This window comes from Macrobrachium rosenbergii, chromosome 37 (genome assembly GCF_040412425.1).
Source record: "Macrobrachium rosenbergii isolate ZJJX-2024 chromosome 37, ASM4041242v1, whole genome shotgun sequence".
Taxonomy (NCBI): domain Eukaryota; kingdom Metazoa; phylum Arthropoda; class Malacostraca; order Decapoda; family Palaemonidae; genus Macrobrachium; species Macrobrachium rosenbergii.
Genome location: NC_089777.1, coordinates 34,257,429 through 34,279,614, shown reverse-complemented (window position 1 = coordinate 34,279,614; position 22,186 = coordinate 34,257,429). Strand labels below are relative to the sequence as shown.

Genomic DNA, 22,186 nt, shown 5'->3' with positions numbered 1-22,186 from the left:
GTCTAAAGCCATGTAATTTATTTTGAAGTGTTTTCTTTGTAGGTGTATGAAGCGACTGATAGCATTGACAGTTCTCTCCACAGGAGGTTCATCCGTGATTTTGCTGTTTCAGGTTGAAGACAGCTGATATAATTTTTTTGTAAATAAACCATTTCCCTAAAATGGGAATCTGCTTACTGATTAAAAAAAAAAGCCTAACTTTATATTAAAGGTACGATTGCCCTAATGATGTTCCTTTGTCATCTGCAGGGTTGAGTAAAAGAAAGCTTTAGTTTATATTAAAGATACGATTGCCCAAACGATGTTCCTTTGTCTGCTGCAGGGTTGAGTAAAAAAACTATGGTTTATATTAAAGGTACGATTGCCCTAATGATTCTCCTTCGTCCTCTGCAGGGTTGGAGGTCTTGTCATGTCATGGGCGGGTGAGGAGGCATCATCAGAGCCCCCGTTACCATACACGAAGATGAGGTACTCCGAGATGCCTCGTGACATCTCCTGCGATAGCCTCGCTGCCCTCCGCATCAATGAGGTAAGAAAGGAGATCAGCTGTTTCTCGCTCTCTGTTTCTCTGTCTCTGCCTCATATATTTAACACCAGTTTCATGTCTGTATGTGTGTATATTATATATATATATATATATATATATATATATATATATATATATATATATATATATATATATATACTGTATAAGTAAGTGTGTATGTGTATTTATATTTATACATTATATATATGTATATATTATAAATAAAGAGAAAATCCACGAAAGAGAAACACTGGAGCGCTGCGAGGCCTTTCGACTGTCGTCCTTTACTTAGCAGTCTCCAGTGTTCTCTTTCCTTCGTGGATTTTGCCTTTATCTATATATTCATCACGTTCCATATTTTCGTGATTCAGTTATACATGTATATATTATATATGTACATATGTATATAATATATATATATATATATATATATATATATATATATATATATATATATATATATATATATATATATATATGTGTGTGTGTGTGTGCGTGTATATAGCGTTATTGTTGGTAATTTTAATCTCCCCCAATTTTTCACGTTTGCCTCTTATCCACAAACACCCTAGTTCATCAAGGATCCGTCAAGCGCACATACCTTGTTTTGCACACACGCCATTGCTCCAGAACAGTACTGACACTTGCAGTCAGCACCCGCTCACTTGCTTTCGCAGCATTACTTACTCACTCACTCTCCATTAGCCGGTTGCGCGCCCAAGCAATCACGATTCACGAGCAGTGGACGAAGAAGAACAGACGATAATATTGAACTTCCTCCTCCTCCTCCTCCTCCTCCTCCTCCTCCTCCTCCTCCTCCTCCTCCTCCTCCTCCTCCTCCTCCTCCAACTCTTCCTCTTTTTTCCATCCTCCTCCTACTCCCTCTCTTTAAGTAGGCACTTGATGAGAATGTATATAATCATTCTGAGTCGGGTGCCCGAAGGAAGAGAGAATAACAGTGCCTTAGAAGCGCCCTCCACCAGGGAGTTGGATTTGTGTGGTGCCTTTCATGTGCTTCAGGCAAAAATGGACAGTCTTGATTCTAGTGAAAAGGGGATGTGTATTGCATAAAGGGTTGCTTATTCTTTTAGAGGTGGGGTGATGGATCATGTCAGCCGCTGCTAGTTTTTCTTCGACAGACTTCTTCGGTGGTTTTCATAACCAGTCCTATCATCTCGTGTTGGTTATTTTTACATAACTGAACTTTTAAAATGTTTCTAATATTTCCTTAACAGGATTTCATTTTGAATATTAGTTTGCTATTTTTTTAATCTTGTAAACAGAATGTTACATTATAGTCCTACAGCTTTTTTGTCTTGTGTATGATTTTTTAGCTAGAAGTTCGTACTTTAGTTAGTATTATTCTTTAACAAAGCCAGTGCCCTCTTCATGGAAATGATCTATTTAACTAGATATAGCAAATTTAGTTTAGTTGTTATCACAGTTTAATACTGCAGATAACAAGAATATAAATTGTTCAGTTACTAAATATACACAGTAAGGATACACCCCTTGGGTATAATCGGATGTTGACGTCAAGAAATTAGAATGTTTTGTTTACTTTGGATGAATTCATTTTGTGGTTTATTCTTCTTTCTAATCTCAACACACCATTTTGTCTAAGTTCTTTGATCCTGAAAGAGCCCATTCAGGTTTTGACTTAAACGAAAATTGATGATATCATTTATTACCTCAACCTTTTCCCACACTAAACCCACCACCTGGTTTTGCGTTAGTGTAAGGAATAGGGTACGATACATGTACACATTCGCCACCGGGGTCTAAGCGATGTCAGGCAGGGCAGCCGATCGAGGCTACGGCCTACCCCAACGCCAAATCAAAGTCCTTCAAAAGAAGGCATCGTGCTTACCCCATAATAAACATGGGAAAAAGCACGTTAAAAACGAAGAAGAAGAAGTAAGGAATAGGGAAGCCACACGCCTAGGAAGAGAAATCCATTACCATTCTTCGTTCTCGTGTGATAGTTGTAGGCGAGGGCTTCTTTGACTGACTCCCCTACACAAAATTTAAAGTTGTCTTTTATTAGTCTTTCGGTATTCTTGAAGACTTGTGTCATATCTTAGCAAGTAAAAAATGCGCCGAAGTTTCTTCGGCGCAGTCGAGTTTTCTGTACAGCATTATAATGCTGTATGAGACGTGGCCCATGAAACTTTCAGCCACGGCCCGGTGGTAGCCTGTCCTATATCGCTGCCAGACGCACGATCATGGCTAATTTTAACCTTAAATAAAATAAAAACTACTCAGATTAGAGGGCTGCAATTGGGTATATCTGATGATTGGAGGGTGGATGATCGACATACTAGTTTGCAGCTCTCCAGCCTCAGTAGTTTTTAAGATCTGAGGGCGGATAAAGCCATCTCAATAGCTTTCTTTTCCAGAACACTAAAAATGGGATATTAGCTGCTCGTGAATAGAATGTGGTTGTAAGAAAAAGGTTCCCGAAATCGAGTAAAATTTCATGCTAAACTGATATCTGTTAGTAATAACATTGCTTTTTTCTTGACAGGTTGATGTCAGGGGAAAAATTAAATGTTCTTGTAGAGGTGGTCAGTGTCATTAGAGACGAGTGGAGAAGGTTCCTCATTCCCGGTGAATAAATGTTATATTTGTGCACCAGTGACAACATGAAGCAGTCAGTCCTACAAGTAAATAAAAGATACTTGTGACGAAAAGCAAGGCAGATAACATCATATATTTATTCTGAAATAAGGCAAGAGTTGTTTTTAACTGGTCTGATTTTGAAGACCAGAAGTATAAAAGCAAAGAATAATTTGTATTCATGCTGTAAATAGTAAAGGTTTCTATTGTAGCAGACAAAGTGAAGATCCCTTTTCGGGTGATGTGGAAACCGAGGCTTCATTAGTTCTCTCAAAATTGCCATTTTTGGGGAAGAAAATTTACCATGATTTTGAGTTATGATTTTGGTGAAAAGGAGCAAATGGTAATTAACTGTGATGAATGGATGTAAGATCCCTTCCATTTCAGCTTTGTTGAAAATAACACCCGTGAAAGAATACTGTTTTCATTAACTGTTTTCATTGCGTGAAATGCAGTTTTGGAATCTGTTATTTTCCTGAATGGAAGTAAGGAATATTGTAGTTGAAAACAAAGATACAATTCACTGTTTCTTAATTGGATAAAAACGTCTTTTGAAATTGAAGAAATCATTAAATTCAACTGAAAGAACCCTTGTGGTAAACAAAGAGTTCATTAACTTTGCTGAATGCGATGAATTGCAAGGCCAAGCACGATTTTTGTTGGAGTGGTTCTGTCCGCTATTTGCCCAGTGTATGACTGGCCCCTCCTGCGTAGAGTTAACATATTGTAAAAGAAATGATTAATGCCCAATTGCGGAAAATTGTAAACATCGATTGACAGATGTCTCTGTATTTATTTCAAAAGTCGTTTGCTCTATTGAATAAGAGTCGTAGTTCTCTCTCTCTCTCTCTCTCTCTCTCTCTCTCTCTCTCTCTCTCTCTCTCTTCTCTCTTCTCTCTAAGATTTGGACTGTCGCTCTCTCTCTCTCTCTCTCTCTCTCTCTCTCTCTCTCTCTCTCTCTCTCTCTCTCTCTCTCTCTCATTACTGATCTAGATTTGGACTGTTATAACCTGTCGCACCATCTCTACAAAAATGTCAGCTCTTGCTGAGGGTTCCCTCCATGTTTAGGTCTTTATGAATGTTTATTTCTTTGGCCAAAAAAAAGTGTATAAAGCCAATGAAAACAACTTGATTTTGAAAAAAAAAAAGAATCCTTAAGGTTTTCCTCTCTCATTCCACAAAAAGCCACCGTCATCTGCATCTTCACTCCAGAAAGACATTTGACTTGGGTCGAGGTCTTTAGACCTTGACTTGGGTAATGGTGCCATCGTCCTCTTTTAAATGTCTTCTTAATTATAAAATTTATCAGGCCGGAAAAAGAATGTTGGTTTCAACATTTTTGAAGAAAGATGTTTCCTGGAGAGGATGATTGTGTGGGAAGAATGAAAGGTTTCTTAATCTTATCAGTATTAAGGGAGAGTTGGCGGTGTCCTTTTTCTCAGAAGAAATAATCCTAGATTAAACGGATGTCATTCATTAGCTTGCTCATCTCCCATACTAAATGGCTTTGTACGATTTCTTAGGATGTTTTTAATAAGGAAACCATGATGTATTTTCTTTTATTATATAATTTTTAGCATCACATAGTTATATAACATTATAACATAAAGGTAACGTACAGGGCGTTTTGTCATCATCGATTGAAATCTGGTCTAAATACGAACAAACGAGACCATTTCTGAAATTGTACAAAGACACCCCTCGGTGGCAAAGGTAGGCCATCCAAGGTTTTTCAGACTTTGGCAAAATAAGTGGTGGAAGAAGACGGACTCTCTCTCTCTCTCTCTCTCTCTCTCTCTCTCTCTCTCTCTCTCTCTGACAGTGATGGAAGTATTGCAAAAGTTAATGGCTTTTCGGGTTGCCATTCCTCAGACCGTTGAGTTTAATTTCGAAGTGTGAGATTTTGTGAATGAAAAAATATTGATGCGGGAGGTGTTATAACTGGAAGAAAGTAATTTTGTTTTTATCTTATTTCTTCAAGGGTTTGGTATAGAGTAGGTTGCTCAACGGGTCACCTCAGCATGGAAAGTGTTTGTTCGTAGATCTCAGTGAGTTTTATTTCAAGAGTTGAGATGTTATTTATAGGACAAATGAGAAGACAGTTGCAGTTCCCCGTATCCCTTTGTGCAAGGTGTTTGGTAATATTTAATAGAAGAATCGTGATTTTCAAAGTCCGTAGCTCTTAATAAACAAGAAGCATAGAAACTTCCTACCCCAGATATTATCCTTGAAAGACTGTGAATACTCGTGTATCGAACTCCTAATAAAGAAAAGATTTTTTTTTTCTTACCATGGCTTAAAGTCTCCTTTCACTTTTATGGCATTACCCTTTCATGATTCCAGTATCTTACATCATTATTATTGGCCAAGTTTTAACAAAGTCTGTTCATCCATTCATGAGAAATTTTTAATGAAAGATGAATTCGTCTTGGTATAAAAAGAGTTCAGAAACATGTACAGTGGATGAAAATGATATAACCTATGAAATTTAATCTGTTTCTGGAAATAGAATGACTGACTTATATTTCTCCCCCTTAATCTCGACCCAGGTGATGTTATATTTCAGTATATTCAAGCAGAGCATCTTTAGCAACACTCTAAGACATGTCTTGACTCAGCAGTGTTCACAATCACTACACGTTCCGTTTGACAATATATTGAAAATACTTTCTGACTGAGAATAAAAAAAAGAGATTAAAATGCATGCAAAAAATTGTTTCCATACTGTGTCCTCAGGTGAGGAAAGAAATATGCTCATGTGATATGAAATTGTGTATCCTTGACGAGAAATACAGGCAAGGTCCTTCCCCCGTCAGAAACTACAAGTTTTTCCATGTCTCTTTCTTGACAGTTCCCTAGGTAGGCGTCTGCACAGGAGCCCCCTGTTTACCTGTTCATTATGTATAGGTATGGAACCTCCCTCTCCACTATGCTCTCATACCCAAAGACAGACATCGCTATGGGGATGTGTTTTTATATGCAAATTTTTGCGACATTTTCCTTTAAAAGAAAGTATATTATTTTTTGCAAGTCATAGCTCTTACGAAAACAGAAAAATATTGCATTTTTCTTTGCAGTCAGGCCCAGTGCAGCTTGCAGTCTGATTTTTTAAAAGTTTTGTCATATTTTAGTCATGTAATTGATGATATTGTGCATGCGTGGAAGCTAGGGCAATGGAAAAGCTTTTTGCTTCGCTTTGAGAAGCCTCTCTTTTGTAACTTCTAAGAGTTACGTCCCTTAGACGCTGCAGTCGCACTTCACAAGACCATACCATTATGAAAGATGTTTAGTAGCAGCTTGTGTACATCAATAAACATCAGTTGCATTGCAATGTTTTTACTGCTATGACAGTTTTTTCGTATACAGAATATATTGCTTCATTTTACTCTGCTTCCATATTTTCCTGTAGGGATTGTGTCCCTGTTACATGCATTTATATAAACTGCATAGAAGGTTAGGAGTGTGATGCTTGGTGGTTGAGATATATATATATATATATATATATATATATATATATATATATATATATATATATATATATATATATATATATATATATATATATATATATATATATATATATATATATATATTGCTATTCAGGGTGGATAAGTGTGTGTGATTTCCCGTCGCCCCATCCCACGAAGCTATATACAACGTTTAAGAAGGGGCTTTTACCGACAAAAGATAGTGATTATAAATATGATAAGTTCAGAAAGGTCTCTGAAAATCTCTCTCATTTCGTTGTTTTCTTTCGTATTTCTCCATGTCTTTTGCTCTGCTCAACTTCTGCCTTGTGATTGTGTATACGCCTCTTTAACCTTATGGCCAAAGTTTTGTATGTCCATTATTAGATTTTTCAATGTGCTGAGTTGAATGTAGAATTATCTGTTCTGCTGCTTCGTTTCTGCCCTCTGTTGACAAAATATGCACCCGTGGCAGAGTGCAGTTTATTATTGCTGTGTTCCGTCTTCCATTTTCTTTTCATTTTGATAAATGTACTTGAGTATGAAATTTTTGGTGATTTACTCTTTTCCTTTATAGAAATGTGCTCTTTAAGACATAACTTTTCTCTCAGTACTAATCTTACTAGGCTTTTGAATCTCGTCGATTACTGAAGATTTTTGCCGAGTTATACTCGTACCAAAATGATTCCTAAGAAGCGCCTTGGTAAATAAATAGGTTATCGGTAAAGCGAACACTGGATAATGCAGACGTCCTCCGAGTCTGTTTCGTGTCAGGAAATATTTACTAAGCTACAAATAGCGTCTACAAAGGGGAGAAAATGACCTCTAATGATAGTTGGATGATGGTTAATGATTCATAGTTAGTATTTACCCCCTTGTGCCTTCTAGAATATTCTCTCGTACCATGGGAAGACTCTCTCTCTCTCTCTCTCTCTCTCTCTCTCTCTCTCTCTCTCTCTCTCTCTCTCTCTCTCTCTCAGAGGAATACTGCAAGTCGCGTTTTCTATTCTGATTAAATTGTTACCCATCTCTATTTTATACGAAAACAAGAAGTCAATTTGACTTTGCATCCCAGTCTCCTTATTTACATTTTAATCTTCAGTGGTGTTAGCGTTTATGCATGCGAGCGAAAAAGGCTTTGTATGCATGTCCAGTTGTTACTAGATTTTTAAGCTGGCTTATCCCTGGACCCCTTTGAGGCGATCTCTTCATCGTCGTGACAGGTTTCTTGAAGCTTCCTTGGGAAAGTCCCTGTTCGTTCCCACCTTTTTAAATGGCGAGGTCTTAACTTCATTCTCTCTCTCTCTCTCTCTCTCTCTCTCTCTCTCTCTCTCTCTCTCTCTCTCTCTCTCTCTCTCTCTCTCTCTTGTGGAATTCTTTCCAGTTACAGTACGTATTGTTTCTTCCAGATTTAAACTACGTGGGTAGTAAATGTATTTCAGAAAGATACTATCGTATTACCTTATTCTCTTTGTATGTTGATAATCTGATGAAGCGTTTGGGCTCCTTCAGTCAGTTTACCATTACAGAAGTGAAGAAGTAAATTTTGATTGACGCGGACATGTTGGCTGATTTTGGTGTGTCATAGTTGCTAACGCAGTCTTGTAGTTGTAACAGCTGTTACGGGGTTGATGTAAAAGTATTATACCTGGAAGTAACTTCAGGTCTGCGTTGCCGTATGCCACTGAATGGATGATGTGGAATTTCTTTAATCGAAGTGATTTTTTCTGTAAATGTTAGTTTTTGGTGATGTTAATTTGTTGAGATTCTCAGTATCTCAAGTTATTGTTCATGGAGTTGTTTTCGATTTCGTTAGCTAAAGTACTGGCAAAAGGTAATGACAGGTGTAAAATATATTTGATGTTACTGAAGTTGAAAGAAAAAACTTATACGCTGACCGATTGAAGGGATTAATTGAGATTAAACAAGCACAGCTTTCAACTGCCTTGATACTTAGTTAGGCAGTTGATTCACCTCTTATTAGAATGCTGTATTCTTTACGCTGGAGATTTTTCAGGTGTAAAGAGCCTTTTGCGCCATTTTCAACTGTACTGGTACCCATACCAAGGGTCATTTTTAACTCTAGCATAGGCCTGTGCTGGTCAAAACCCTCTTAAAAAGAAAGCTGCATGAAGAAGCAAGCATGGCAACACGTTCATCCCTGAAAGTCTTTTTCTTATCAAGTAATCCCCTGCCACTTCCGTGTTCCCGTAGAGTGTGATGGACAGCGATGATGAAGAGGAACGTAGCAGCGGTTGTGGGGGCGGGAGGGGTATGGCCATGCCAATGTGTGCCCGTGGTACTTCTCCCCCATCTTCTGTGTATCGCAAGGTAGTTCAGGAAACCGATTACGATACCCACGACGGCATGAAGGCCCTCACCAAAGCTGCTTATAGTTATGGGTAAGTTATTATTATTATTATTATTATTATTATTATTATTATTATTATTATTATTGTTGTTGTTGTTGTTGTTGGTAAGATTTATACTGCTTAAGGTAAGGTAAATGTATTATTTTATGTTTTAATGTTTTTGCTGTTTCTTTAATAAGAGAGGCACTTGTCATCCATAAGGGAAAGTTTAGAGCAGATTATTTATCCTTCAATATTTAGAAACTAACAGTTTTAACAAGCTGTGCTGAGACTGTCTCACAAAGAGAAGCGCATGATTTTATTTAAAACGTAATTTTTGAAAATGCAGAATACTGTCTAATTGATAGACAGTTTCAATGATATCTTGGAGACCATACCTATTGTCTTACTGCTTAGCTAGAGAAGCAAACTAGAAAGATGAACTGTGATCCTAATTAAATGCCTTTTATAAAATTCAGTGCTGTAAACTCTTAAGCCAAGGCTAATTTAGTTTCTAAAATCGACTACATTGAGTTTTATATCTGATGAACATGTAAATTTTTTATCTGTTTGCTGTAATTTCACAGCTGTATATCCTTTTAATATTGAAAAGTTATCTGTTATCAACTTCAGTTTTTTATTCGTAATTACATGCGTGCTTTCGTTTAGCTACAGAATTTATATACTTGCGTAATTATTTACTACCATTTAAACTGAATTTATTTAGAATGTACTTTACTCAATTACTAAATCATTCACATTAATCTCTACGTTTGTTTCCATATGCAGAACGTTACCCCGCATCCATAGCCATAAGTCGGCTAGCCTACCAGCCCGTGGGAAGGATGCTGACACCCCACCTGTCCTGGATCTCCTGAGGGTGGTGCCCGAAGACCTGGCCACCCAGATCACTAGGATGGATTTCCCCGTTTTCAAGTAAGTTTGTCATTCCATTCATTCCTTCTGTTGTGGTAGTTACCTTGTCATTCCCTTTATTCCTTTTGTTGTGATAACTTGTCATTCCATTCATTCCTTTTGTTGTGATAGTTACCTTGTCATTCCATTTATTCCTTTTGTTGTGATGGTTACCTTGTCATTCCATTTATTCCTTTTGTTGTGATAGTTACCTTGTCATTCCATTTATTCCTTTTGTTGTGATAGTTACCTTGTCATTCCATTTATTCCTTTTGTTGTGATGGTTACCTTGTCATTCCATTTATTCCTTTTGTTGTGATAGTTACCTTGTCATTGCATTTATTCCTTTTGTTGTGACAGTTACCTTGTCATTGCATTTATTCCTTTTGTTGTGATAGTTACCTTGTCATTCCATTTATTCCTTTTGCTATGATAGGTACTTATTTCCATACTTAGTTACGTTCCTAATAGACAGGAATCTTTCTTGTTATTTTTGGGGAATTGGGATACAAAAATAATAATCATTCAAGGATGCTGAGTGTAATCATAGGGAATATTTATTTTTTTTTTTTGATGAATAAGAAATGGTCGTTTGTAATTTAGTACTGGTTTTTCTTTCTTAGTTTTGTTCACCTTGTTTTCATTCTTTGAGAATGTATATGTATTATCTAATATCATCGATGTTATGTATTTTCAAGGTACATTAAAAATGCCTTATTTTTCTTGTTTGAAACATAGGAAAAATTTTTTTTAATATTCTTCAAAGAATTTAAATTCTCTGTAGTAATTAAGTCAATTTAATATCTTATAATCTTATAAAATAACCAAAATAAAGAATTTAGCCCAATGATACACAATAGTTAAAAACCCACACCGACAAAAATGCCAGTGTGGGTTTTTAACTGCTGTGTATCATTGGGCTAATTTCTTTATTTTGGTTATTTTATAAGATTATAAGATATTAAATTGACTTAATTACTACATAAAATTAAAATTCTTTGAAGAATATTAAAAGATATTTTTCCCATGTTTCAAACAAGAAAAATAAGGCATTTTTAATGTACCTTGAAAATACATAATACTGATGATATTAGATAATACATGTACATTCTTGAAAAAATGAAAACAAGGTGAACAATTGCTTTCGCAGTAAGAAATGTCATAGAACAAAACAGTGAATCCGTTTTTATTACTGTATTTCATGCATCATACCATATTGATTAGAAACTTTATTCCCTGGTTGTGATATGTTGGAGATCCAGTGATTAGGTGTACTGTACAAAACACATTAAAATGAAAGCAGTGATGTAAGCTGTTTATCAGAAAACCAAACATTTTCTGTATGGGTATTGTGGTAATGAACTAGAATGTAGGTGAAGATTTAGCTCTGATATTTGCATAAATTGTCATATAACTTATGTAACTGAGGAATGATGAAGCAAGCAATCTTCATGAAATTTTTAATTCATATTGAATTCATGTATTTTGTATCATTTTCTTTTGCTTTTAGTGAAAAAATTATTTTAATCCATTTTAATTGCCTTAAGAAAAGTATTCTCAATGACAGTTCCAGAGCTCACTCTGTTATGTATTGCCTAAGATACTTTTTTTTTTTTAACTTTCTACAATGTAATTTACATCTATTGTTTTGTGAGAACTTTTTGATATTTTTTTTAAGTCTTTCATTGTGGAGCATATGACTGAAAACCTCTTGATTTTGCCTTGCTTGTGTAGCTGCTCTTTTAAAATGTTTACAGAGCCATCACCCCAGAAGAGCTGACCTCCTGTGGTTGGACGAAAAAGGATAAATTGAAATCTGCCCCCAATATTGTGGAGTTCACACGAAGATTTAATCATGTAAGTAACTGTATTATATTGTAGATCATTATTTGTACTACTAGGAATGGCATTATTTTTTCTATTATATTGAAGTGTCAAATTACCTCATGCAATTTTGATGATTTAAATGAATAAAAATCTGGTAGGGCTTGTCATAGGAAAAGTTTTTTGTTGTTGTTGTAGACTTGGTAACCTTAATTCATAGGCATGAGGTAACTAGTAACTTTTTGTACTCTCATATACTAACTTTATTGCTAAACATTTTTCATGTTGAATAAAACCTGAAACACACTTGAAAACAATTCTACAGTATAAGTTTGCATAATCTTAGCTTGAGATTTAGTTGAATAGAATTGATTGATTAATGAAAGGCATACGTATATGCTTGAATTGCAAGGTATATTTGGTGATCTTCATGCTAGGAAGTGTATAGAATTAGTTTTAAGCATTTTGATTGAGATAAAAACCAAAGTTTAATCATGGAATCACTAAGTCATATACAGTACTGTATTGCATTGCTGAAATAATTTCAGCAGTAAAACATGGTTTTCATGGCTCAGTTATGTACTTAATTTGAGGAACCATTTGTTACATTGATGATAGACAAAGTTTGTGTAGTAAATAAATAGCTGATTGCTTGGGATCCTACTGATAGGTGCCTATGGGTTGGGTATGTGTTTTTATTATTATATGCTATGGTATTTGTATTGAGGGGCCTAGTTTTTATGGGATATTTGCTATACCACTGTATTCTATATTTAACATCTTATGTATCTGATGGATTAAAGGTTAAAAGATAAGTATAAATCTTTAAATAATAAGTTTTTTCTTAATCTTTTTTTAGATAAGTTTTTGGGTTGTCCGAGAAATACTCAACGCAGGAGGAGCAAAACAGCGTGCCGAGATGATGGGACACTTCATTAAAGTAGCCAAGAAACTGAATGAACTCAACAATTTTCATTCACAGTTTGCCATCGTTAGTGCCCTGCAGTCTGCGCCCATTTATAGGTAAGGTATACTCAAACAAAATGTTTTGCTTCTCCAATTTTTGTAGTGTTGTAATACAGGTATGTATTTCATGATAAAATTACCATGTATTTGTGGACATGTTAACTCTTTAATGTAAGATACTGTATATGTACTGTACAGTGTACAGTAATACCTACAGTTACATTGTTTCAGGTTTCGACACATTTGATTTTACAAAGGTTTTTGTTAAAAATTAAAGGAAAAATAAAAATTTATGTTTGTCAGTGTATGCATTTTTATGTTGGTCAGCAGCAAATGTTAAAATGCTGTAAAAATACAGAAATCAATAAAAAAAAGTGACAAATTACATAAAAAGGGGTTTTTAAATATATAAAATCGTTTAAAAGTAAGTACATTGTTCCAGCGTTCAGCCATGAAAATCAGTGCACTGTAATCAAAAGAAAAGTATCGAATTAGTAAAAACAAATGTTAAAATATATGAAATAAAGTAATACTGTATACCTTTGCAGCAATATAATATTCACAATAAAACCATTTACAAGCTTTAACAAAACAAATTGTAGCCCAAGATGTTTGAGTGTAATAGTTTCAGCATTTGGCCACATGGTGGCCCTTGTTCTAGGCACTAGGCAGCAATTTTGAATATGTGTTTGCCTACTTATATTTGAATTTGTCTCTAACAAGCACAATGCTATACCATTGGAAAATAGGATGGCTATGTTAAAACACTACTTAAAAGATGAAAAGATTGCCATCATAGCTTATTCTCTTGCCCTAAGTAGGACGACTGTACAATATCACCAGTGTTACACACCAGATCAGTACTGTTATGTAGGTACAGTAATGTAATACATTAATTTTTTTTATTTTTCGTTATATTCTTTATACTGTTATGTATATATTTATTAAAAAGGCAGGATAATGAACTATGAAACAACTTATTGTGTGTGTATTAGCACCATTATGGAGTTGCTTATAGGAATATTATAAGGTGTTTAGGTAATTTTTTAAAAGGCTTATTTGACATGGATAATTTTTCAACTTACAGTACATGAGGTATTAATGCTGCAGAACATGATAATTATTGTAAATTAAGTGGGAGATATTTTGAAAGTTGCAGAAGGAATTAGTGATAAATTTTAGATTATGATGATATAAGTGAAGATGAAAATTGCAATGGTTGGGAATTTCATTTTAAAAATAAGCTCATGCTGTATCGAAACAGTGATGGAAAACAGAAGCTGCAACATCTTGTAGGCTATTTGAATTTATTACAATTGGTACCACAGGTAACAGTTCTTTCTGCCCTTGGTGCTAAAAAGTGAGACTACAAAACCAAATTACGTAAGAGAGTGAAAAAATCTAATAATGCAAAAAGTAAAATTTTTTTTTCCATTGCAATAACTTATACAGTAATGATATACAGTTTTCACTTGAGCCTGGGTAGTCAATTTAGTCAGTATATCTTATGAAAAACGCTGCTGATAGAGACTTTACTGTACTGGTCATGACTTTTACTTAGTTGCTCCCTTCTTCATTTTTATATTTTTACTTCATATTTGATACTTAAGTAAATGAGGATAATGAAGTATTTTTCTAATTATAAGGAAGGAGATCTTTAGAAATTGTGACTTGACTTGTTAATTTTTATTTTACTGTACACTTTATTACATGAGGAATTTCATATATACAGAGATTTCCTTTGATCAGTACTGTACTACTTAGTTTTGCTGAAAGTATTTGTAGGGTAAGCTCTTGTGCTAAATTTAAATTTTTTACAGATTAAACAAGACTTGGGCTGCTCTCTCCCGTAAGGACCGGCAACATTACGAGAGAATGAGCGAATTATTTAGTGATAAGAATAATTGGGAACAACTTAGAAGTCATGTTAATAGTCTGAAACTTCCTATGATTCCATATCTTGGTAAGTACTCAAAAATTATAGTAGTCTTGTGTTTTTCGATAACAAAACACCTACAAGGAGATTTTCATGCTGTTGAAATTTGTCAGTTTATTTTAGGGGGGAATTGTTTTGTTCCTTGTAAACAGTTTGAATAATTTATTATGCTAAGAATTTTCCTGCAATAGTTTCATGAACTTTCATGCTCTTCTAACCATTTATAACTTGGTTATCAGTAAATACATGGGTTTGAAAATTCCTTGTTTACTTTCAAGGTTCTTTGTATATAGTACATTAATATATTAATATAATATTCGTATATACTTATATATTTTAGACTTGACTGTACTGTAAAACTAAATGAAGGAAGGGTTCCTTTAGGAAGTGTACTAATATTTCAGAGCTATATTTTACATTTTACTGTACTATAAAACTGAATGAAGGAAGGGCGCCTTTAGGAAGTGTACTAATATTTCAGAACACTGTACTGTTGGCTGAAGATAATTTTACCATATACAGTATTTTCTCAAAATTTCATGGATAAAGAACATCTTCATGCAAAAAAATATTTTCATCACTTATTTTAAATACCTACAAGTGTGTTGCTGGTACTCATATTTCTATGGGGCATCACTTTATCCCCTAGTTGCATTGCCTTTTTTTTTTTCTGCTTTTCATCTATATTTTCCTTCTCATCTGTACTAACTGTCCAGCTTATTACTTTGCTCCAATTTTCACCTTGTATGAGAAGAAATCCTTCTGATGGGCCGTATTGAAGTTTAGGAATGTCCGTAAGTCTTGATCTTAAGTGAGGGTAGTCATGCCCTTTGGAGGTAAGGGAATCAAAGACTGGGGTGTCGGAGACTTTATCTTCAGTGTTGTTTTTCTTTAAATATTTTTAATAAAATCTTTATGGTTTCCTTTCACGTGTTGTTCCTGGCTTTCCATATGTAAAGTAAAACCAAACTATTGGCATATTATGAAGTCATACTAGCACTCAATAGGACTGGTGATAAGGATTGTTTCAATAGGGAATATGGGGACACTGTGGACTCCAGCTGAAGTATGGAAAATTAAAAAGGAGTATTTGGGTCACATTCAACTTGCTTCCTTTACTAAAACTTTGTACACTGCATTTTCTTTCAGTGAGTATTTGTCTTTGACATTTCAGGCCTCTTCTTGACTGATTTAGTATATATAGATATGGCCCATCCCCATTTTGGTGGTCTGGAGAGTGAGCAGCGGCAGCTAAAGATGAACAACATTCTGAGAGTTTTGGCAGATTATCAGCAGTCTGATTATTCTGCTCTTCCTCATCTTCAACATGTCCAGACATATTTAGCATCTGTTAGATATATAGAAGAACTACAGAAGTTTGTGGAGGATGATCATTATAAGTACGTTCACTTTGTATTAAGTTCATATTCGCTGAATAGTTTCAATGAAGTCAAGTTCTTGTGGAAAATTACCTTATGCCCTTTGTTCTGTATATTATATTATTGGAGAATAATTCATTACAGGTTGTCACTTCAGCTTGAGCCAAACACTCCAAGCAGTAGTCAGAGTGCCAGCAAAGACAGTGTTAGTGATGCTGCTGGAGGGATCAATTCCTTAAATCTCTCTCCAGCTCGAGTGAGTGGCGGAAGGCCACCTGCTCCTCCTCCCACCTATTCCTGCCCAGCACATGGACCACAAGCAAAATTTGTACCTGGTCACAGGAAAGCACGTAGTCTAGGAACAAAGTGAGTCCCGCATGAATTTCATACTTTGGAAACAAATATGTACTGTACTGTACAGAATTGGTCCATCTATCTTTACAATTAATTTATTGCAGTGTTTGGAGTTTTCATGTAATTTTTATATAAATTTCTGTTCATTGTTGCACCTTGCAAGAGATTTTTAAGTTTCAAAGCTTGGAAGGCTGTTAATACACATTTTATTAATTCATTGGGATTTGTATAAGTATATTGTGTTTATCCCTAATGGCACATTCCTACATTAAACCATGACATGGCTGCCATTGTGGTGTTTTTCACATATCTGTCTGTTCACTAAGGACTGAATTTTGTTCCGTATGCTTCATTTTAATGTATTGCAAGTGAGAGCATTCCCTTGAGTGGTTTACAGTTACACTGTAGTGAAGCCAACTGAGGATGTCTGATGATTGGCAAGGCCATGCTAAGTGTCTGTATACTATGAAGTAATTGCCCCTCATTCAGAAACACGTCCTTTGGGCCAACCCTAGCATAGTCGGGAAATTTTTAGTTTGTGGGTTAAGTTCATGATAGTAATTAAGATTAATGTAGACAGTAAGGACAATCATCATCATATTTTAGTGCGTGGGCTCCAGAATTATAGTATACAGATAAATAGTAATGCCTGTGCTGGTTTGGATGCAGCCTTAGTTTATACAGATATGGCAGAATCTCCCATTAGTTACTGACAGGGACAAGAAAAGTGAATTTTCTTTTAGAGTGCTGCTTCTTTTAACCAGTGACACATTTTAGTTGAATTTGGTTAACATTGCTGCCATTAATTACTGAGTGAGCAGTTTACGCAAGTCACTTATCACATGACAAGTTTATGAAATGGAGGCCTTCTTTTATTTTTTCTTTCTTTTTTAATACATGTCTCACAGTACAGTTTGTTATTGGCACTATATTTACATTCATTTTTGTCAGAGAGAATTGAGGAAATATTTGTGCTTTTTCAGAGACTAACCATAGTTCAGGTTTTGGTGTTGATCATGATGAAGAGCTTAGTTGTTTGTGGTAGAGATGACCTCTCATCACAAGTATTTGTTGCTTGAAGTTTGCACTACACACAGCATTTTCTCTCTAAGTGCAGTTAAGAAGTAAAGTTTTTCAGTTTTAATGACATAATAATTGTTGTGAATAAATGTCACAATTTGATTCTGGTTTTTCAGTTTTTGTTTAAGGAAAAGTGTTGTTGCTGAAGTATGAATTTAAATTCATTATTGTAGAATTATCCAGCTTAAAATCTTACAGCTATTCTTGTGTTGACGTAGTGCATGAGAAGAGAGCTTTTGTTACTGGATCTCAATGTGAATTGATACAGACATTGATAAATTCCATACATTGTATTGTACTATGAAATTTTTTGAGACATACACAACCAGTTGATGTGATGTAACCATGACAAACTATATTATTGCACTGTATTAGAGTCAGCCAGCTCTGTGAGTGTTAAGTATTTTAACTCAGTGGTCTGGTTAAGTTCTTGATAATAACAAATTTGTGTTAGAAATTTGAGAATCACATCTTGAAACTGACAATGTTTACATTTACATTACAAATACAGTAGTCACCAAAATCTGGAAATATTTAACAAATAGTCACCAAAATCTGGAAGTATTTAAGATTTCTGAAGATCTGTGCAGTGTCATCTTTTACTCTAGTAGGTTTCAAGATGAGCTCAAGGTTACAGCCATTCAGTGATTGTAAAATAAATTCATTCCTAAAAGTGCATTCAGTTCAGAATAAAATTTCTGATTAGTAATTTTTATTTCTTACTATTTTCTGTAGATTGGCCAGGCTGAATTCAGTTGGCCTTATGTGTTGGATTATTGCATATATACTTCAACAGTATAACCAGTGCAGTAAAATCCATTTGTGATACTTCACACCTTGACAACAAAAAATGATAATTTTTGTGATAATACTTTGAAGTCTTCATATTTTAGGATGATTTTAAGAGTTTTTGTTAAATTGAGATTTAACTGTGTTCTGTGAGTTTACAATAGTCATTACAGTGCCAAGTTTGCCGGCCTTCATTAGAAGATGAGAATGTGATAAGTGACCTCAGATGTGTTGCGCTCTGTTAATAAGTTATCTTTAGTGCTAAGTTTAAATTATATGTTTGCCTGATTGTGCAGCAAAGATTAAATTGTTCCTACCAAAATATCCTGCCACTGATGCCATGAACCCCCTTGTCCCATACATTGCTGCCATGCTAGATTTCGGAGTATGAGTCTCCCACGCAATCTCCATCGCTCGGAACCCCAGAGTCAGGGGGCAGACCGCTTCGGGTGAGTCCTGCACCAGTGCTTGACTTGAGTTGGCCTCCCTTGGTTTTGTGTTTTGTTACGTTTGTTTTGTTTGGTTTCCCCAGATCCGCACGCCTCCACATCCTTTAATTGCACAACAGTTTCTTTTAAGGGACTTCTTCTTCCAGGCACCTGCTGAAATGCTACTTAAACAATTTTAAGACATTTAGTGGAACTTTTTGTTTGGGATGGTTTGTCTTTGGTTTCTTTTTATTTCCTAATTTAGCCCTTTTTAAACCTTTTCAATTCGGTTCCTGAGCCACACATCTAAAGTTCCTACCATTAAATTGGATGGCTGAATTTCCCTGATGGTGTTAGCCCTTGTTCTCAGTTTTTATGTTTTCCCTGGTTATTTCATTTGTTTCTTATTTGAAAATTTAAATTGATTTAGACTTTTGAATTTATGTAAGAACACCCACATATTGCAGAAATTCATGTTAGTCGTCTTGTCAAAATTTATTCAATACAGTACTTCAAAGATTCAAGAACCATAAGTGATCCTATTAAAATTTTAATCCATTATTTTGCTCAAGACACTTAACTGGATATTTCTGCTACTGCTAGTAAGCTTTCAGTGCATTTGTAAGGTGAATGCATGTATAATACTTGCAGTTAATACTATACTTTTTTCAAATATTAAATGTCTAGTAGAATCTGTTTAATCATAGGCTTTCTCTTCAGCATTGGAAATATTGATGATTCATAATACCCATAAATTGGTCATGAACTGCAGAGTATATAATTTTATGAGTGTCTGTCTTGTTTGGATATGAACCATGATAATGAACTGATTGGTTTTAGTGGGTAAATTACAAATGTCCCATGTTGGGTCATATCAAGACTGAATTTTGTGCTAATGGATATATAATTATTTAAAAGAGTAATCATAGTTTTGAAATGTTAAGTGATTAATCTAGGAAAGTTTTTACATATATTATTGTCTATAATTGCATTAGGCATAACTTCTGTTCAGTATTTTAAAATATGTAGGTAGCTTAAAGTTGCAAAAACAAGTAAACTTATTTGAATCAGACATAATTTGAATCAGACATCATTTTGGCTACCATATATATGTTGTTACTTTTGGTTTACATATTAAAATACGCTACCAGAATGCCCATAACTAACATTCTTGCATCTTTCAATTTTGTGTATTAATGGAATGATAAATACAATATTCTCACAATAACTGGGCCATTTAGTGCCACTGAATTGGCAGTGAGTCTGTCTAGTTCTCTTTCCATTGTCTGTAAAAGTGCTCTAAATGCAGATTCCTACAAGAAAACGGTAGAAAAACTGCGCTGGTTCCAAGATACTGACTTTGTAACAAGATAAGCTTTATAAAACATTGTTGAAAGTAGCTCTTGAATCAAGGTGAGCTAGCATCAGATGTGGTTAAGGTGTAACACCATACCTTTTAACAAAACCAAATATTGCATGTAGTATATAAAGAATTGAGTGTGAAAATGTAAGATTCAATCTTCTGTAATGTATTTTAACATACTGATCCAAGTATTTTTAATTTTAATGAAACATTTAAGACCAATTTTAGTCTTTTTACTTTCAGAATTAGTGGAATGGTTTTTTATTCATGGGGTTATCATATTAAGGATCTTTTCTTTGATAAGGAGAAAGAATTTTCTATCAGCTTTTGTGAAAATTTCATTGGATATATATGGTAACCTTTTGAGTGTAATTAAAATCTTAAAAACATTAGCTGTTACAGGTAAGGAAATCCAGAAATACGTCAATATTTAGGTTTTGGAATGGCGTTTATGGAGATGATTAGTAATTTAGGGTTCTAAAGTCTGGAAGGCATAAACTAAATGTTAGTTATTATTCACAAAGAACAATGACATATAAGGCTTTTTGTTTGCAAGGGATGATATGCCTGCCCCATACATGTCATATAAGCTGATGTTCAGTCCACGGCTGAAGAGGGAATGCTTTTGTGTTGCCAAAATATTTTACCTAATGCTCATCATCAGTTTAGCTTTTTAGTGTTTTATTTCAAGTTGTGGTTTATGTACGCTTCTCTGCAGTTTTATTAAAGTTAAGTCGTTTTCCAGATCTTGTAATTGGATATATTGAGTTTCTACGTCTTGCTGATCATAGGCAAGAATGTTGTGCCATGATTTTGTTTAGCCCCTTTGCCTTATAGAGCCATCTCCTGTCCTCCCCAGTTCCTTCTTGTGATCTAGTCATAGTAAAAACCTTTATCCTTACAGTCTAACAAGGAAGGAATACTTTAATCAGTAACGCCATCTCTTCCACAGTCACTCATCTCAAAATTCACAAATAGAGTCGGATGGATGGACAACATGCGGCAACTTTCACGTATACTTGAGTCAGATGTATGATGATGGCATGCATGTTCTGATGAGTGATTAAATTCATTGGCACCATTATTAAGTGTGTTGTGTTAGGATCACCAATAAGAATAATCTTATTAATTAACCTGCCTTTAAAGTACATACACAGACAATCATTTCTCCATGTGTAGTTCCAGGTCAGATGACCATCATACTGTTTAGGTCTTGCCACCCTGGCAGTGGGAATGTGTCTTACCATTATTTTGTATGTCTTGTTCTATTTCTATGGCTTTTTAAAAGTTGTATAGTTTTCTCTGCTTTCTTGAGCTTCATACCATCCAAATGAAATTTTGCATTGGCATTTCATTAGTTATGTGATGATTAGCTAGGCATATTAGAATTTGTAGATAATTCCATTCTGAAAATATTTGCACAAGTCGTTTTTACTGTTATATTGCCCTTCTCTACCAGATGTATGTGTTTGGGATTAAGCATCAGTTTATTTTAATTATTGCAAGTATTTCATTCTATATTTACATATTTTCTTATTCTTCAAGCTAATGTTTTATTCCTCAAGCTAATGTATTATTCTTCAAGCTAATGTATTATTCCTCATAGAAAATTTACTGGTGTATTGATGCCGCATATTATCAACATTGAATTGAGTGTAGTGTAAAACCAAAAATTTTCATAGACAAGTATAAATGAGGTCAGTAGGGTCTGTAGATCACATGCACTGAACAAGGCCTCATATGAAAAAGAATCACAGTATATGTGATGGAGAATTGAGTTACTGTATAGTTTAGCATGTGGTTTTTTTTAGTTTTAGGTTATATGTACTCTCCATATTGATGTTTATTCTTCATGATGTGAACAGATTGTAGGTTTCAACAGTTTTACTTTCAAACAAATAGTATATGTTAAAACATCTGAACAATTTAGACTGGTTTCATAGAACAGGAAATTTTCAGCTAGGTTTTTTTATTATGGTAGATATGTAGTGGAAGTCTAAATACTGGTATTAGCTTCTCTGAAACGGTAAGTTCTAGAAGACATTTAAATGGTCAGTGCTAATTTTAATGACATATAAGACATCCAAACCAGAAGTCTAGGTTGAGAGATTTAAAAACAAGAACTAGAATTAGATAGCAAAATATTTAGGTCACATTTCACACTGCCTCATTATTTTACATAATGAGTA

The 22,186-nt window shown here is 34.6% G+C and overlaps 1 protein-coding gene across 18 annotated transcripts in view; it reads left to right on the top strand.

Annotated features, from left to right (window-relative positions):
• Positions 1 to 22,186, top strand: part of LOC136825475 (ras-specific guanine nucleotide-releasing factor RalGPS1-like) — a 195,931-nt gene that overhangs the window by 154,750 nt on the left and 18,995 nt on the right. For 6 of the 18 annotated variants that reach the window (XM_067081994.1, XM_067081996.1, XM_067081987.1 and 3 more), the window contains 8 exons: positions 394 to 529; positions 8,827 to 9,014; positions 9,753 to 9,899; positions 11,636 to 11,735; positions 12,562 to 12,725; positions 14,489 to 14,631; positions 15,779 to 16,004; positions 16,128 to 16,349. In XM_067081994.1, coding sequence (XP_066938095.1) covers positions 410 to 529; positions 8,827 to 9,014; positions 9,753 to 9,899; positions 11,636 to 11,735; positions 12,562 to 12,725; positions 14,489 to 14,631; positions 15,779 to 16,004; positions 16,128 to 16,349 — 1,310 coding nt within the window. In that variant the 5' untranslated portion in view covers positions 394 to 409. Of the gene's footprint in view, positions 1 to 393; positions 530 to 8,826; positions 9,015 to 9,752; positions 9,900 to 11,635; positions 11,736 to 12,561; positions 12,726 to 14,488; positions 14,632 to 15,778; positions 16,005 to 16,127; positions 16,350 to 18,583; positions 18,656 to 20,949; positions 21,028 to 22,186 lie in introns of all 18 variants that reach the window. The other 12 variants (XM_067081989.1, XM_067081983.1, XM_067081980.1 and 9 more) reach the window with 3 other exon arrangements.